Source organism: Toxotes jaculatrix, chromosome 8, assembly GCF_017976425.1.
Source record: "Toxotes jaculatrix isolate fToxJac2 chromosome 8, fToxJac2.pri, whole genome shotgun sequence".
Classification (NCBI taxonomy): domain Eukaryota; kingdom Metazoa; phylum Chordata; class Actinopteri; family Toxotidae; genus Toxotes; species Toxotes jaculatrix.
This window is the reverse complement of record NC_054401.1, coordinates 16,128,089-16,145,776: the sequence shown is the minus strand read 5'-3', so window position 1 is coordinate 16,145,776 and position 17,688 is coordinate 16,128,089. Positions and strand designations below refer to the sequence as shown.

At 40.0% G+C, this 17,688-nt stretch overlaps 1 protein-coding gene across 1 annotated transcript in view; it reads left to right on the top strand.

Annotated features, from left to right (window-relative positions):
• Positions 1–17,688, top strand: part of LOC121185544 (F-actin-uncapping protein LRRC16A-like) — a 62,574-nt gene that overhangs the window by 21,486 nt on the left and 23,400 nt on the right. Inside the window, exons 3-13 of the mRNA XM_041043764.1 lie at positions 1,368–1,418; positions 7,361–7,420; positions 8,682–8,803; positions 9,342–9,439; positions 9,688–9,758; positions 9,971–10,044; positions 10,246–10,321; positions 14,259–14,347; positions 14,972–15,066; positions 15,854–15,940; positions 17,419–17,522. Of these exons, the coding sequence (XP_040899698.1) occupies positions 1,368–1,418; positions 7,361–7,420; positions 8,682–8,803; positions 9,342–9,439; positions 9,688–9,758; positions 9,971–10,044; positions 10,246–10,321; positions 14,259–14,347; positions 14,972–15,066; positions 15,854–15,940; positions 17,419–17,522 (927 nt within the window). The remainder of the gene's footprint in view (positions 1–1,367; positions 1,419–7,360; positions 7,421–8,681; positions 8,804–9,341; positions 9,440–9,687; positions 9,759–9,970; positions 10,045–10,245; positions 10,322–14,258; positions 14,348–14,971; positions 15,067–15,853; positions 15,941–17,418; positions 17,523–17,688) is intronic.

Here is a 17,688-nt window from a genome sequence, read left to right as displayed (position 1 = left end):
GTTTTCTGTGGCTTCAAACCTTATGATCTTTTTGTTGTAGCATTCAAAACCCAACAAGTTTAAGTCAACTTTTTTCTGGGTTCTTAAAGCATCTCTCACACTTGGCCTTTAAACACAATATTACACATGTTCGTAATATCCCAGTTTTGTTTGAGCACACAGTCAGCGCAGATGGAAAGGAAAAAATTAGGAAATAGTTTGTTACATAGGTCATTGTAGCTTGTTCTACAGATAAAAGATAAAAGAAATTTTGATAATCTACTAATTTTAAAAAAAAAATTTAAGCAAACAGCAGCTAACAACTGTTAGCCGCTGCCCTTCTTTGTATGTGCCTTTGCAGAACAAACCAGGGTGTTTTCTTTTATAAAGGTAGACAGCAGTGTCCCTTTAAAGATTTTAAAGGTCAGCCTCTGGTTGCTGTGATATTTTTTGACGAGAGAGAATCCAGTGTCATGGCACCCGCCTTCCACTTTTGAACATGAACTTTGTATTAGACACTGAACTTGTCTGACATTTATAAGACTATAAGTTTTTCCTCATGTTGACCTTTGATCCTCTCATGGATAATTTTATTATATGTAATGATAATTCACTTTGGTGCACTAGGATTGTTACCACAAAATTTTATATTGTAATGCAAATGTCCAGTGATGTATTATAGACACCACAAGAGAATCAGAGTTTGGATTGTTGATGCGACGCAACACTGGGATCTTTCCTAAAAGTACGTCTTTGTTAGGGTTAACACATTTTTGGTTTCACGAGTTGTGCAAATCATTGCTGTCATGATATCACACTCTGCGGCAGCCATCTCAATGAACCAGCCCTTTCAAGGCTGCGTGTCTGGATAGGAATGCCAAGTTTATGTATTCCAGTTATGCCTCCTTGAGCCTTGACTTTCCATAGCTCAGCAACAGAAACAAACTCAGTCCTCACCATGTGCTCTAATAAACAGTGGCAGTTGGTGTCCAGGGCGCTCAGCAGGCAGAGGGAACACAAGCAAGAAATCAAGAAAAAACACACTGACCTATGATGGTCTCACTCCAACAGGGTGTTTTCCAATAAAAACAAAGGCGACTTGGTGACATGTAATATGCATCTCAGTGTGTGGGGCTGGTTAAGACCAGGCACTTCTGTAAATTGTCCTTGAATTATCGTCTGTTTAGAAGTTTGTTTTCGAGTAGAGAGGATTATTTCTCTTCATTGCCATTCCTCGGACAGAGATGTTTCAGAGTCACAAGCCTTTTCATCTCTATGAGTCAGTAGGAGAGCTCTCTGTGTTCTTTGTCATTTCCTTGTTCTTGTCATTCTGAGTGTATATTTAGAGCTACATACTCATTATTCTCTCTGTCCTCTTTCTGTTCCAGGCTCTCGCGTCTCACCGAGCCTACCTCTTGACGGCACGCATTCCCACCAAGGTAAGATCAGCAGCTCAGTTTTAAGTGTTTTTGTCAGCACTTTGATCCTAGAGACCTAGGGAACAAAACACTGTGTACTACACCATAATAATAAGATAGTATTATGTCAGCAGATGTTGTAAAATGTTTGTGTTTCACCTGCCTGAATGTCGAGTCATTAAAATACAGTGTCAGAAATGTCCTTAGAATAGTGGTGGGACTTTGATTGACACCACAGTTGCATTGAACTTCTTATTCTGTCAGTACCAGATGGAAACTATTATAAAACCAGTTTTGGTGATGTCACAGGTTTAATTTCATGGTTTACTTCTCATCTGAATTGTGGCTCCATCCTTTAAGCTTAATTCTTTCAAACTCCATTAGACTAACTCAAAATGTGTTGTTATAATGTTAGATCCATATATTTGTATGGGTGTTAGTGTTTCAGTGATTAGAAACAACATGTATTTTGTGCATATATATACATGTGCTTGTGTGTTTTGTGTTGGTGAGCAGCTGTGTGCTGGTTATAGTGCAGTTTCATAGTTAGTTAACAAGCCTGTGTTTGTGTGCTTTTTTTGTGTGTTAACATGGATCCACCATAACAAATACAGATGGCATCAGTTAGCACCATCACCAGCAATGAAACATCTGGCATCGTCTTTACCAGCATCATTGTCACCACTACCACATAAAAACCAGCAGTGCAGTTATAACATGACACAGATGTTCACTCAAACTTCCAGCTGCACCTGTCAAACAACTATCACTATCACAACTGCCATTATTACGCTTCACATCAGACTCACGCGGCTTTATTGTGACCCCATTAGGTAGGTGTGGCCTTCTAGCTTTTGAAAACAGGCCGACGGCAAATGTAAATAACATCCCTTGGTGAGATTTGCTTCAGTACCTTGTGATGATAACCTTGGATAAGTGAGCATAAAAACTGGGAAAAGATATCATCACTTGTTCATATAGAAATACCTGCTGCAGGCATCTCTATACATGCAGGTATCAGTGGTTAGTGTACAAATCACTTTAAGGATTTCAGAGTTTATTGTTGACCTTTGAAACAGCAGCTGGCCAAACAATCTCACCTCACGCTCCATTTAGTAGCTGTTCTAGGAATTTCAGTCATATCACATGATCTTCATCAGCAGATGGAACTTTTAAGCAACAACTTACACAACAAGCCAGGCAAGGTGGTGAGAACGTCTGCAACTCCATGTTGCACAAACTCCATCTGCCGAGGATCATCTGACTCGATCAGAAGCTCCAGAGCTGTAAAATGAACTGAGAGATGATATAGTTGTGTCAACTGTGCTATATTGTTTTCCCAACCAATGTGCAAACAACATATGTTGTTTTAAATATGAAATGGACACACTGTACTACATGACTGAAATCAGTGGGAACTTCAGAACTAATGAACTTCAGAGTTCATTAGCATCTCTACGTTGCAGTTTTGGCGTTTTCAGCCCATATAAACACCTTTTTTGTAAAACTCCTTTTTTTGCCTGTTCACAGACCAATGTGGTCTTAATGTGGCTTATTGCTCGATCGTTGACATTGGTCTTGTGGCTAGAGAGAGAGTGTGTTGTGTGATGTTGCAGCCAAGTTCATGTGTTATCTTTACACCAGAGAATTTGCTATCAGCTCAAATGTGGTTGTCAGAAGATGTCTGAGTTGATTAAATGTTGCAGACTTCTGACTTTGACTAAAAAATGAGATGCGGTTCTTTGAGTTATAACTTTGAGAAGCCCTGGTACAGTCTGTGAAACAATGTTTTACCTACATTATCTGGACTGATGATCCTCCTGATAGGAAAGAGTAGCACTTAACAGTATTTTCCACTACTGATGAGATCACATAACATCATGTCTTGCACCAGGTCCAGGAAATACTTAACGGTTGCCTTTCAGATAGAAGCTTTCCAGTCCACAGGATACCTCCAGGGACAGTTTAGATGATTGACTGGTTGCTTGAAAACTGATTTATGGGTTTACTGGGGGTAGAAGAGGCCGTAAAGCACATTGAAGCTGACCCTGTTTCACATGACGTCATATGTTTCCAGAGTTACGAACTGTTTATTTACCTGGCTCTGCTGTTTTCTATCTGGGTGCTGTCTTCTGACCTGGAGGGATTAGACACCTGCTTTACGAAGAACTAACCCTTCTGCTCTACTGTCTACTGTGTGTCTTGTCCCGTCTCTGTCTCCATTTTTCCACTCTGTCTTCTTTCTTGGTCACATTTTCTGTACTTCTTGCTGTGACTTTTAAGAGTATTGGCAGTCAAGTCTTTATTCTGCAGCAAAACCTCTATCCCCCTTCTCCTCTCTCCTCTGAGCCGGATAACCTTTGCTCTTCTTTCCTTCTTTCCTTTAAGCCATTCGTTCAGGTTTCTCACTCTCATCCTCGCCTTCGCCTCCTTCTTCGACAATCCAGATTACTTCTTTCGCTCTTCATCCCTTTCTTACTCTCTGTCTCTTCCCCTTTATCTCTGTTTTTTCCTCCCCCACTCACCACTGTGCCAAAGGTCACCACGGATAAACTATTTGAACTATTTAAAGTCTAAAATCCAGTTAAATCTGATGGGTTTTTTTTCTCAAAAGTAACCAGTGCATGGTTTTCCCTCCAGAAACTCTCTGCAACTAAAGATAATTGTTATTATCAATTAATCATTTGCTTAACCAATCAAAGAAAATGGAGAAAAATGCCTGTCACAAATTCCCAGAATCAGAACATGATGATTTTAAAAGCTTTTTTGTGCAGCCAGCAACAGATAATTCAGTAGATATTCAGTTAACCTGGGTAAAATAAGGGGAAAAGCAGCAAATCCCTACATTTGAGAAACTTGTTACAGTCAGTTCATTTTCTGTTAATCAAATAGTCATTTAACTGACTCATCATTTTGGCCCTAGCAAAAAGGTTTCTTGTCAGCAGCACCAGTTTAGAATTAACTGATTACACACTTACTGCCCACCTTGTTGAAACTCAGTATGACTTAAGGATCTTTTTGTGTTCACAGTGTCACATCGCTGCCAGTGGTGCAAGTGCTGGGTGTGTTCTTGCTGCACACTGACATTGTTAAAAGATGAACTCTGCTAACATCCATAAAAAAAGCTGACTGTTACAGTATTTCTCCATCTATTGATTTTTGTGATGTGAAATCTATAGAACTGTGGGGATGAGTCAACTGCTAATGAAGATTAGCTTCTGCTCATTCTTCCAACACATGAACTATTGACTGTGTGCATCCTCTGTGGATTCAGTTTTTTTTTTCTTTTTTACTTTAATCTGTTTTTGTTGACAGTTTTTGGGCATTTCTTTGTGCTTCTGGCCATCTGAATATATCGTAGGTGATGTGTTTAATCTATCATATGTATTTGAAAGTGGAACATCGAAAACACACAAGGGAACAATCTATAGGTAGGGATTTTTCAGGATTGTTCTTCTGAGCCAAGCCCAGTGCTCAGCTACACTCTGGCTGTGTTTTCAGTAGTAGTTGAAATCCCCCTCCAGCTCTCTCATGCACCTCTCAGCCGGTTTTCTGTGTGTTTGCCTCCAATTGATGGTTTCGCCCCTTTTGAGAAGCTGCAGGGCCTTACAGTCTGTTAGTATCACAGCCCAAACATCACACATGCTCTCTCTCTCTCTCTCTCTCTCTCTCTCTCTCTCTCTCTCTCTCACATACATCCATACATTTCATTCATCTCTCCCTCTTGTTTTTGTTTTCCTGCAGCCTCTTGTTGCCGTAGTGTTCTTTGCTCTTTATCTCTCTTTTGTCTCTGTTTAATGTCAGAAGTTGGAGAGTTTCTGTAACAAAAGATTACACTGAGCATGCCTTTCAAAACTACCCGAGACACAACCTAATGTAAAACATTTCATCTAATCTAATCTAGTGCAAAACCATCTCACAGAAACCTGACGTAAAATAAACAAGTAGCACCATCAGACACAGTAACACAGACAAATGTTTATGAATCCCAATAAAGCCCAAATCTACAGTTCACCGCTATAACTGACTGTAGCAGTTTCCTGATGTTCACACTCACTGTACATTAAATCACCCTGAGTGCATGACATTCAAAAATACATAATGAATTTTTCATGAATATACAACAACAAACAAATTAAAAAAAAAAAAAAGAAGAGTGGTTAAAGTGACAGACGGACAGTGAACGAATGAGTGAACGATGCAATTACTCAGGCATTTGGTTCCTCCCCACACCTCCCAGCATGGTGCCTGCCATTGGCCAGAGCTCATATTTCTCAGCAGGCTGGGTTTGCTATATCCACATAAATCAGTTCAATAATTTATGTGTGCTGACTTTCCCATCATACTTGGGTGAGTGTGTAATGAGACATAAGTGATAAACTGTAGTAGCCCCCCCCCCCCCCCCCCCCCCCCATACTCTCAATATGACAAATTGTTCTGCAATACTTTTTTTCAAAATCTGCAGGAAACAGTGGAAAAAACTCCTATAATGACCTGGAACTTTAGCATAACTTTAGCATTATTACCTTTATAACTAACATATTACACAGTTTATGAACATTTTCCCTGACTATTCTTCCCAATAAACTTTTTTTAAGGAACTCCCTCTACTTTATCTGCTCCATCTGTATTTGTGTTTTGATGATGATTTGTTGTTCCATTCAGGATGATCTTACTCAGTTTTTCTCTATTTCTAAGAACTATTTGTTGCTAGTAGACTGATCATGAGTAAGTAACCACAGGCATCACTGAAATACTGTACACACACACACACACACACTGCATACTGTAGTCAGACAGTAGACAGACAGTCTGCTTATCCTCTCCCACCTCTCATCTCTGAGCCAAGCCTCAGGAACACAGCGCCCACCTGGAATAGTCTGGCCTCTCTCCCTGGCCTGCCCTTAGGCACTGTACTGCATGTGTGTGTGTTTTGTGTGTGAGAGAGAAAAAGAGAGAGAGATAAAGAGAGGGTGCGGGAAAACGGTGCGCTGTTTATATAGTAGTAGGAATTTGTATTCAGGGTTCCCCCCTCTCAGATAAAAGAATCTTTTTCTCTCCTTTTTAGGCATGGAAAAACAGGCTGCTGCTTTTCTTTGTTGATCCACAAGTTGAAAACGTGGATGTCAGACTTAGGGTTTTCTTTATCCTGACTCGTTTTAAAAAATATTCTGTGTCCATTCATCTCCTTCTCAATTCAAATAAATCAAGAAGCAAATTGTAAAAGCTGAATAGACAAAATATAAAATAAGTTCTTTAGTGTCTTACCTTTCTGTAACTGTAATTAATACAGAATAAATACTTTCTTTCAAATAAGCAAGCAGATTTATTATTATTTATTATTTTAAAAAGTATTTAACTGCTAGAGATTAAATACTGGAATAAGTGGACTAGAGAGTTTGATTTAGTTAAATAAACTGTGTGTCATCTCCTGATCTTAGTTTTCGTTTGAACTTACAAATGTGTCTCATACTGCTCTGGGAAAAAAAAACGTGTGAGTCAGTGAAGTAGTCTGCACAGGAGCTGAGAAAGAAACAAGGAATTTCTGCGTCCCTGCCTATTAATTATGGAACAGACATATTTTCACTCAGCATTCCTCAGTCAGACTGTCACTGTACTAGACTGTTGTTATTAGCCACAAATACTCTCACAGATAGAGTACACAAACTGCAAGATCTCACTCAAGCAAACAAACACCACATTCATTTTAAGCTTGTGCACCCGTGTGCTCACTAAAACACAACTGCAGCTGTCCCGTGGCGTTTTTGAGCTTAAAAGAAAATTCATCTTTGCAGGATTTTTCTTAAAAAGTAACCATATAGTACCCATCACCTACTGATTTAATTGTGCATTTTTTTCCCTTTTTTTTCTCTCAATATTGTTAGAAGCAGCCTGTTGTTCAAAGCAGGTCAGAAAGATGGTATTTCAAGTATTTTAATGGGATTTCTGTGTTCTCTTTTTAGGTGGAGCACTCCTTTAATTATCTGGATATCCAGGGGATTGCTTGTAACAAGCCTACACAGGTACAGTAAACTTAGACTAAAGCACATTCTGGATTGGATAAATATTAAAGCAATATTTCAACATTAAGGAAGCTTGTTTGCTTCCTTGCCAAGTGTTAGATGAAGATTCTCTAAGTCTGGGCAGCTGTTTCCTGCTAAATGCCAAGCTCTTTACTTAACGCACAGACATCATTTTTCTCACCTAAGTCTCTACAAGTAAGCAGGCCAGTGTGTTTTTGTGATTATGCTCTATCTGTGCATCCAGGAGGATAACAAAAATGCTGCTATTACATATGGGTCTTTTTCCTTTTCATTTTAAATTTAATATCATGTGTAAAGTTTGAGCATTAAACTAATTTACAGGGACAGAAAACTAAATGAAGACATAGAGCTCATGTTTTCGTCCCTCATGAGCTCAGATGTTCAGGACTGTAGTCACAACAGATGCTTTAGTCAATAGGAAACACAAAACCGAGAAGCTGGCTGGCAAAATATCTTGAATTCCAGTATAATCCTGAAAAAAAAAAAAAAATCATTAACATATGTGACACCAGTCAAGTGAAATGATAGCTCTGGGCTGGATGTTCCCCATCTGGAGAGAGCTTCCATTTAGCTTTTTGACCAGAGCTGGGTAGCTGTCAATCACAGGATCTGCCTACAGATGTGATAATCTGACACCAATGACAGTGTTCCTGCAGTGGAACCGCTCTCCTAATCATCTCAAGACATGTCAGTCCTCTTAATATCTTGACTGATGGTCTCTTGTACCATCTAGGATTATGTTAATTTTAGCCTATAGAGGAAGCACGGATCACCTTACATCAGCATTTGCATAATTGCGGTGAATGCGAGATGGTTAGCCAGTCTTGGTAAACGTCATTAAACCTTTACTTTAGCTTCATGCAAAGATGGGGGATGCAGATGTGGCTGAGTAGATAGACTGTGATAATTTAATTCTTGTTATTCATATTGTTGCTAGGTAAATTCAGTGGATAGATCCATGGGAGCAGATGGGCACAAAAGTGGAATATGAAATGGAGAGAAAAGGAGTGTGATAGGAACATTTGTGCATAGACACGTAATGCATTCATGTCACAGCCTTTACAGCCATTAAACTATTCTTGTATGGTAGATTTTATTTTTTAAAAGTAGTCTGATGCAGTGGATGGAACAGAATAAAGAAAAGAAGGGTGACAATCTTTTTATGAACTAAATACTGTAATTATAACTGGGGCTGAAGCAGGTGAAGGTAGAACTACTTATCTATGATGTGTCCTTTTAGCTGCTGATAGAGTACGAGCGTGGCTCCTTCTCTCTGAAGCTGCTCTCCTCAGAGGAGGTTAATGAGGTGGTCGCTCACATAGGAAACTGCCTGCAGAGGATATGTCCTGGTGTGCCACCTAGGTGAGTTCAGCCTCCGAATGTGTATGTGTGTAACACAACAATGTATGCTCTTTTTCATGGATTTATTATGATATTAATGTACCTACAGAATACTGTAGCTCAGAGAATACTTTAATATTTCATATCTGCAGTGTAATGCAGATGTAAATCTCATTTGATATGTCTTGGCGAGAACAGGAATATAAATGCAGAAATGAATGTAGATGTAAAACCATAAACTTTTCTAACCTCGTCTTGTGAACAGGACAAAGTCTTTTACTGAGAGCCTGATGTTTGTGTTTCTGAGCTGGAATCAATTTAATGCTGCTAATGCTCTTTTTTTCCCTACTTTCCCATGGACATTAAGCTTTGTAGTTCAGTTTAATTCAGTCACCTTCATTTCATATTATTGGAGTACTCAGCAATGCAGCGACTACCTTATTGCTTGTTTGGGAAATGTCCATTGACAAGTAAAGGCAGTGAGAAATTAGCATAGGATGCATTTTTGCTACAGAAATGGGGTTTAAAAATTATGTTTTCATTGGTCTTCTCTTCTCAGTAAAGTGATGAAGAAGCTCTGCATGGAGCCTCCAGACAGGCTCACCTCTCTGCAGACTCTGTGGGAGAACAACAAGTCTGCTGAGCCTGGACCCTGTGGTATGAAACCTGTGACTGTGATTTCTTTGTGCCTCTGCATCCCATTGCTCTGATGATGAATGATGTGTGTGAATTGCCAATCATGTAATGGAATAACATAGTAGTTTTACATGGTGAAGTAAAGCAGTTGTGTTGAATTGTGTGCTTTTTTTTTTTTTTTTGCACAATCCACATCTCACAGTCTCAGCCAATGTTTTCTGTAATATATGTTTTTTTTCTATTGAGTTTTCTCTCTCTCTGTTGTGCAGGTGGGTTTTCTCAGATGTACAGATGTGTTTGTGACTGGCTGGGGCTGCCTTACAGAGAAGAGGTGCAGTGGGTCAGTAACTCATATTTCTGTATTTCTCAAGCTCTTCTCCATGCTCTTGCTTCTTCCTGTCCAACACGGAATAACTCCTTCTCTGCTGTATATATTTCATCCGCTCTGTGATATTTCTCGTTTCTATATGGCTCATCAAGTGCTAGAAAATACAGTTTAATGTATGTACATGTTTGCTATCATCACCTCTGATTCAATTGTTTCCTTTCCAGGATGTAGACACCATCTATTTGACACAAGACACCAGAGAACTCAACCTGCAGGACTTCAGCCATCTGGAGAACAGGTGAGACAACATGTTAGCGTAGCACGCCAACATAACACATAACATGGATAAAGGCCACGTGGCACAAAACAGCAGTGAGGTATTGTAGAGGTGACATGATTTATTTTGTAATGTAAAAAGGCTGAAGTCACACATAGTCTAAGGTGGTACTGGTGAAGAAGTATATTTAATTGCAACTGTGGCCTTTTCTCTCCTCCTCAGGGATCTGGTGGCCATAATAGCAGTCCTTGAGTTTAACCAGTGGTTCACCAAACTCTCCACCAAGGACTACAAACTGGTACAGTGCCTGTTTTCACCATCCTCCTCTCACAGTGTCTTTTCTACCCACCGTCTCACTAACTCTGTCCTTGTAAACTACACACACTGACTTCTCTATAATCATATAAATAATGAAAATATAAAGGGGTATTGTGTCCCTTAACACTAAAGGCAGTAAATAGGTTTTATTACCTCTTTAGTTTCCCATTCCAGTAGTTCTTTCACAGTACATCTATCACATACAGATCACTCTATATTTAGTCTTTATGCTGGATAAGCAGCATAATAATATTACTCTGCTTCCACAAAAGCAAATAATCCAAGTTTTATCTTGTCTCAGAGATAAGTTGTGCCTGTCTATCTGTCAGTATCCTCTCTGCTCCTGACCTTTTGGTAAAGGTCCTGCTTCTCACTTCCTTCTTGCACTGCTACTGCACTGGTGCTTCAGCTGCAGTGGTTTCTCCTTTGTCTGTTTCAAGCACTGTGTTATGGGACTTGTAAGCGTAGTAAGCAGCAAAACATGACCTACATTATTTATCTGACATTCAAGGCGGAAGCTAAAGTTATTTTTTATTATTCATTAATCTGCTGATTATTTTCTCGATTATTTGGTGAATCATTTAGTCTAAAAAATGTCAGACAGTAGCAGAAAATGCCAGATTTCCCAGGGCCCAAGTTCACATAATGTGCGGTATTAGCATTACTTTTCTTTGTCTGACCAAGAGTCATAAACCCAAATATTTTCAATGGACAACAGGAGACAAAGAAAACACTTACTGATTACTAAAACAAATACTGGATTATAAAATAGTTGCAGTTTTGTGTTTATTGACTAACAGATTAAACACATTTTTTATCTGTGCTGACATGTTTCACTTGTTTAAGCCTTTTTGTCTCCTCCTACATTATATATTTATAGTATCTGTCTCCTCTCTATCTAATGTGTCCTTTTCTGTCTGCATTAGCTTCCATGTCTGTCTCTACCTTTTCCCGAACAGTGTGTATAGCTATATGCATCTGACTGTACAGAATATTTTCCTCTTTGTTTCTTCCATCGTTGCTCCTGTCTGTTGACTGAGGATCAGTCCAATGTTCTCGTGCGATAAGACTCTTAATCCTAACGAGACAAAGGGGTTCAGTGTCTCAGGCTGTTGCCCCCCCCGCAGCACTCCATTACTAACTCTCCGTCTTGAGGCTTCGCTCAGTCTCACCAATTACCACACGCAGCTTCCTCAGTCCAAACAATTATCTCATGCCTCCGTCACAGACAATTCCTTTTGTATTGAATTTTAAAATCCTGCCCCTCCGCCCATGCCATGTGCATATTTAGTCACAAACACTCACACACGCGCAAATGCGGCCTGTGCCTACCATGTCTTTTCTGTCTCAGATTAGTGTGTATTATAACGGACCCACAGGGGTTTGTGTTAGTATGGTTTGAGTGGATGTTTCAGATGAGTGTATTTTTGTGGTGTTAGCCATAGATGCCACTTCTTATGTTTGCTCAGTGTTTGAGTTGTGTTTGAGGCAGATCTTGTGGGTTTGAGTGCTTATTCAGTTATCGAATAGTGCGACCGAGTCTCCTTTGGGTGTTTTTAAGGAAAATCTAGTTATTTTTCCCCCTTTTTTTCCTTTGTGTGTGTGTTTGCACAGTGATAATGGAGAATCTGAAAAGAAAAGGCTGCAAGGATGTGCTCTGGACCATGATTTTGAATGGTTTTTGATCCTGTGCCAATGGGAACAATAACAAGTTAGAGAGAAGAGTGGAGCAGAGAGGCCAAGAGAGAAAGTGTTGACAGCAAACAGAACACGGAGAGAAAAACATAAAGGTCAGTGGGCAGAATGAAAGGGAGAGATATCAAATGATTAAGGAAATGAGTTAGAGGGTATTTGGAAAGAGAGATCAGATGGAAAGAATGAAGGCAGAGTGGGAGACAGACAGGAGAGGAACTAAAAAAGCTTGGGAAACCAGTCTGAACTTTCCGCAACCAGCAGTAAGTCAGTGGATGTTCCTGCCAAATCTATTGACATGCAAAAGTTCAACTCAAGGGCAACGCTGCCCATCAGCCTGAGCTATTGTGTCTGTGCTGGTGAACCATATATTTGCATCATGAATTTAGTAAAAGACATGTCTGTGGATTATAAAGAAGAAAGAAGAAGAAGAAAGGAAAAAGTGAGTGAGAGAAAGAGAGATGTGGAACATTAAATGCACAAGCCTCGGGCTTAAATAACAATCTAACCATCTCTACAAACAAATAAGGAATATCTGAGTGCAGTGGACTGGATAATATAACACACACACATTCACACACACACACACACCCACGGCCGGCTATCACAGCGAGGGATTATGCTGCTCGTCCTCAGTTCAATCAGGCTGTTTGTCTTGTGGTGTAATCAAGACACTGAGCTGTAAATGAGAAAGGAGGAGAAGAAGAAGAAGAAGGGAGGACCGCAGCGATAAGAGGACTTGCCTTCTGATTACCTCATGATCACACAGCGTGTGTGTGTGTGTGTGTGTGTGTGTGTGTGTGTGTGTGTGTGTGTGTGTGTGTAAAAGCGTGTGATATTGTGGCAGGACCGAGGGTCAGAACAGCCCAGCATGATGAAGCTGTTTTTTAATGAGTGGTAAATGGTGCAATACACACACTGACAGTGTCACCCAGCAGTTTTGTCGTGACGCTTGTGGAAAATACAGACCTCTTTGTACGCTCTCTCTGCTTCTCTGGAAGGCCACAACCGACTCCTCTCTCTCCTGTTTTTCTCCATTTCATCCCTCACTACCCTCATATCTCCTTTTCCAGTATTATGCCATCCCTCGTTGCCCTCCATCACTCTTATTCCTCTTCTGTAATATTCACAGTTTCATAGAGTAAACAACATGAACAAAAGTCCCTTTCTTCTCTCTTTCCCTCTTGCTGTCTCTTTCTCTCTCTCCTTTTCTCCCTCCTTTCTCTCCCCATGGCTGTAGATAACAGTCTGGGACAATGTCGCCAGTGTTTTGGCCACACTGAGGCAGCTGGCTGAGAGAAACAGTCCCTCATAGCAGGAATGTCAATCACAAAGAATAACAACAATACAAAGATCTAGTAAAAGTTCTGTTATTATGATGGAAAATGTTTGTGTTGTGAGTCAGTGCAGATAATTAGAGATTTACTGTAACACTTGAGCAAAAAAAAAACCAAACCTGAATGTGCGGGTGTGTACATGTCTGAGTATGACACAGCACACAGTGAACTGGGTCACTGAATATCTGGGTAGGGCATGGACATTCAGCTGTTGAATTTTTAATTTTTGTCTAAATATGAGTGCTTTCGCTCCCTTCACTCTCCTCTCCTGTGGTGTTGAGACCGCAGAAGCGAGACAACTGTCTCCCTCTTAAGTGTCCATAGTCTGCTCTCCCCAGTCTCTCCTTGTCACGCTTAAGTGGTCTGTAAGTGGAAAAGACGGAATTTACTTGGAAGCTTTTTTTTTTTTTTTAACGTTGTACAGTACAGCTTTAATTAGCATAAATGAACAGCTTTGCAGAGAAGGTTTCGCCGCATTTTGCACAGGAGCACTTGCGGGAAATCATGTGTCCCAAAAGTAAATTTCTGTGTTATTCCCATGACCTTGAATGTTTCAGTACAAGCTGTGCTGTTCTTGTTAAAATAGCACTTTTATGCCTCAGAGCTGGTTTAGTTGATTAGTATCATTTTTGTACTTTTGATTAAAAGTGGTGAACAAAAGCAGGAAGTGGATCAGTGAGATAAGACTGCTACAGTGCTGCTGTGAGTCTGAGGCTCACTGTGAGACTACTAACACCAAAACTGTGGTAGATTTAGAGATGTCTTTTACATGTCACTTTTTAAAATAATACTACCTACAAAAGTATGTAGAACAAAAATTTTAACTGACATCTGTTTTGTGTATGTGTATGTGTGTGTGTGTGTGTGTGTGTGTGTGTGTGTCTTCAGTCTGCAGATGTGTGTGATCAGATCCTCCGGGTGGTGTCTCGATCCAGTCGACTGGAAGAGTTGGTTCTGGATAACGCAGGACTCAAAACGTAAGATTGTCCGAACAATTTAGCATGACTCACTCTGTGGAAACTCTGACAGAGATTTGTCGAGTCTGAGAAAAGTGTATTTGCTTGTGTAATTTCAGCTTGAGTTTGGACACATTTTTTTTAAGCAGAGAACCTGAGTAAGAAAGTAGAGATGCAAAGTTTGAAACATGTTGGTGATTCACAGGAAGGGGAAGGGTTCAGTGGAAGATGCTGCTTTGCATTATGGGAAGCGTAGGATCCAGGCTTTTTGGAGATAAATGGCTGGATGTGTGCTTGGACATCCAGCCACCCTGCTTCTGTCAGCTCTATGAGGGAAATGGATCTGTATTACACTTCACAGTTCAGTTTTGTTGTTCAGTTCAGGGCCAACATGCTGTCTCTGCTTATTTAGCTGTTTAACCAGATTTAAGTCTCGCAAAACTTTTTGTAGCTACATTTACAAAATACACCAAGAAGTTCAGCAATTTTGCAACAGTGCTGATGTAGCATTTCAGTACCCCTCTGTTCTGTTCAGCCCTGCCTTTGGGTATAGCTGGGTTAGGAAAAAAAGCATTTTGATAGGTTGCACGTGTACAGTACATCGGTCATACATACATAATGGATACACTCTTTCACACTCAACAGTGATTTTGCCCAGAAGCTAGCTGCTGCCCTGGCCTGCAACCCCAACTCAGGACTCACCACCATTAATCTTGCCAACAACCCACTGGAGGACAGAGGTACTATCTGCCCTAATCTACTCTAATATAGCCACCTCTGTTACACTCTCTTCTGTTCTTTATTCTAAATGGTTGTTTTCTCTTCTGTTCAGTAAAGCTGTACCACTTATTTTGCAGGTAGTAGGTTTGTTAATGTATATACAGTTTAGGTTGCTGGCTTCAGTGCAGTGACTGCAGCCAGTTTTAATATTTCATCACCTCTATCCTAAGGCCTAAAAAGCATTCCACCAAATATTCAGGCTGTCACATGTAAACGTATAACAGATTTCTGGGGGCTCATCAGTCTCTGGGTTGTTTGTTCTCGTGTAATATTTATAACATGGGTCTATTGATTTCTGTTTTTCATTTGAAGAATGATACCCTATTTTCTGCCATTTTGATTTTATGTTATTTTGCCTTGACAGATATTTATACAATATTTTTTTTGTCTTTTTAAGATGAAGCTGAAAATAATTCCAGCTGAATTGTTGTTTTCCTTGGAGAATTGTGTGTATTGTTGTTGAACCTATGCTGTGTTTGACAAACCACTGATAATTTGGGCAATAATTAACTCCTTTAAACTGAAGGTGGATTTGTACAGGTGATGCTGGATTAAGACATGCACTGTTGAAATGCTAAGCAGAGACGCCACACCTGTAAAATAAAGGTGCAAATTGGTTTTGTGTTCAAAAGTGAGAGGTGGCTATTGTCTCGCTGGCTCTGAATGGAAAAAAAAGCAACAGCTGCCCCATGGGAGAGGACTTGAAGAAAATCATTGACTCTTTCTGTTTCGCCTCTCCTGCTGCAGGTATCTCCTCCCTGGGTGCTCAGTTTGCCAAACTTCGTAAGGGGCTAAAGCATTTAAACTTCTCCAAAACCTCACTATCACCCAAAGGTATGTGCTATCTTCTCCTGTCATTTGTACAAAAAAAGCTGCTACAACTGGCGAATGGTAAATGAAAACTAAGGAGAATGGGAGATAAAGTTGTTTGGTTTATTTTCAAAAAATAAAATAAACAGCGCTTTGTGATCAGCTGTCTTTTCTGTTTGTTCTAATTTACGCTCTCCCCTGTGATCTGATACAATTCACATCCTCCACTAATCTGATCGCACCTACCGCTGGGATGCTAATGACACTCAATTACTGCGCTATTAACACTGTGAGAGAGAGAGAGAGAGAGAGAGAGAGAAAGAAAAAAAGATTTATTTGTAATGTGTGAGTGTGCAAAGATGATCTATAAACAGTATATATGTTTTCATTTGCATAAATATTCTTCAGCAGACCACTTTCCTTTAGACATCAGAGCCATAACTTCGTGACATGATGGACATTCTGCAGAAATGGCCCTTAATGAAATGCGGTGAAGGGGATGATTGTGCAGAGGCTTTTCTGCAGAGGATTTGTAGTTATTCTCATTTTAATTAGCAGATTAAATGTGGCTGTTGTCGACAGCCACTTGCAGGTAAAATTTCCGCTTGGTTCTCATCCAAAGTAAATGTTCCAGGACCAGGCACCATCTGTAGGGACCCAGTGTAAACATGCTCAGCTCTCAGGCAATCAATAAAGATCATATTCCACAGTGTGGAGTTAGTGAGAGGGCTGCGCAGCTTAAACTGAGTCCTGCTCATCTTGCTAAAGGCCCGATCCATAATCCAGACCCCCCCGAAAGTCTCAGTGCTCAGAGCAAAAGTAGAGGATTGAGGTGATTTTTTTTTTTTTTTTGATGTAGCTTGTAATTCAACTGATCAATCATTTGATCTCGTGAATTTTAGTTCAGTTGAATGTAGCTTGAGTATGTTGAATCTTTTGCATAATTCAGAACTCTTTAATACTACGAATATTCCTTTTCTTCTGTATTATTTCCCGTGCGTTTCTCTCATTTTTCCTTTATCATGTGTCTCAGTCATGTGATAAACATGACGCAGGTCAATCGTTGAACTCACAGTATGTCAGTGCAAAATCTGTACATGCAAAGACGTGCACACACATTTTCTCCTTCTCACATAAATACTCATCATTTCAAGTGTTGCAGCTCATGACGAGGCCGTTTAGATACAAATTTTAGATAATTATTAATTACATAATCATGCTTTTATTGACTTTAATTTCACAAATTTTCTTATGATGTATTAAAAAGGGTCACGCATACAAAGACCTAGCATAACATTTACACAACCATGAGAATGTCGACTCTTTTCCATGCATTCACTCTACATTCTGTTCGTGTTCTTTCCTGTCTTCACCCACTGCTCATTTCCTCTGCTATTTCCTTCAATGTGCTGTCAAAACATCAAGGGGAAGATTTGAGGGCTGAGATAATGCTGACACTGTTTGTGTATATATATGTGTGTGTGTTTGTGTGTGTCTTTTAGGGGTGAACAGCCTTTGCCAGTCACTGAGTGCCAACCCGTCCATCCCCAGCAGCCTGGTCCATCTGGACCTCTCAGGGAATATCCTCCGAGGAGACGACATGCAGGTACATACACACAAGCAACCAGTTTCCAATCCATCTCAGAGCTACTATCAATAACACTTAATTGACTGAATCAGTTCAGTGCTGCAGATACGTCGAGGCCTTTTCAGACCTTTATAAATCAGTTAGCAAGTATCTATATAGGAGCGCATCGACTCGGGACATTTGA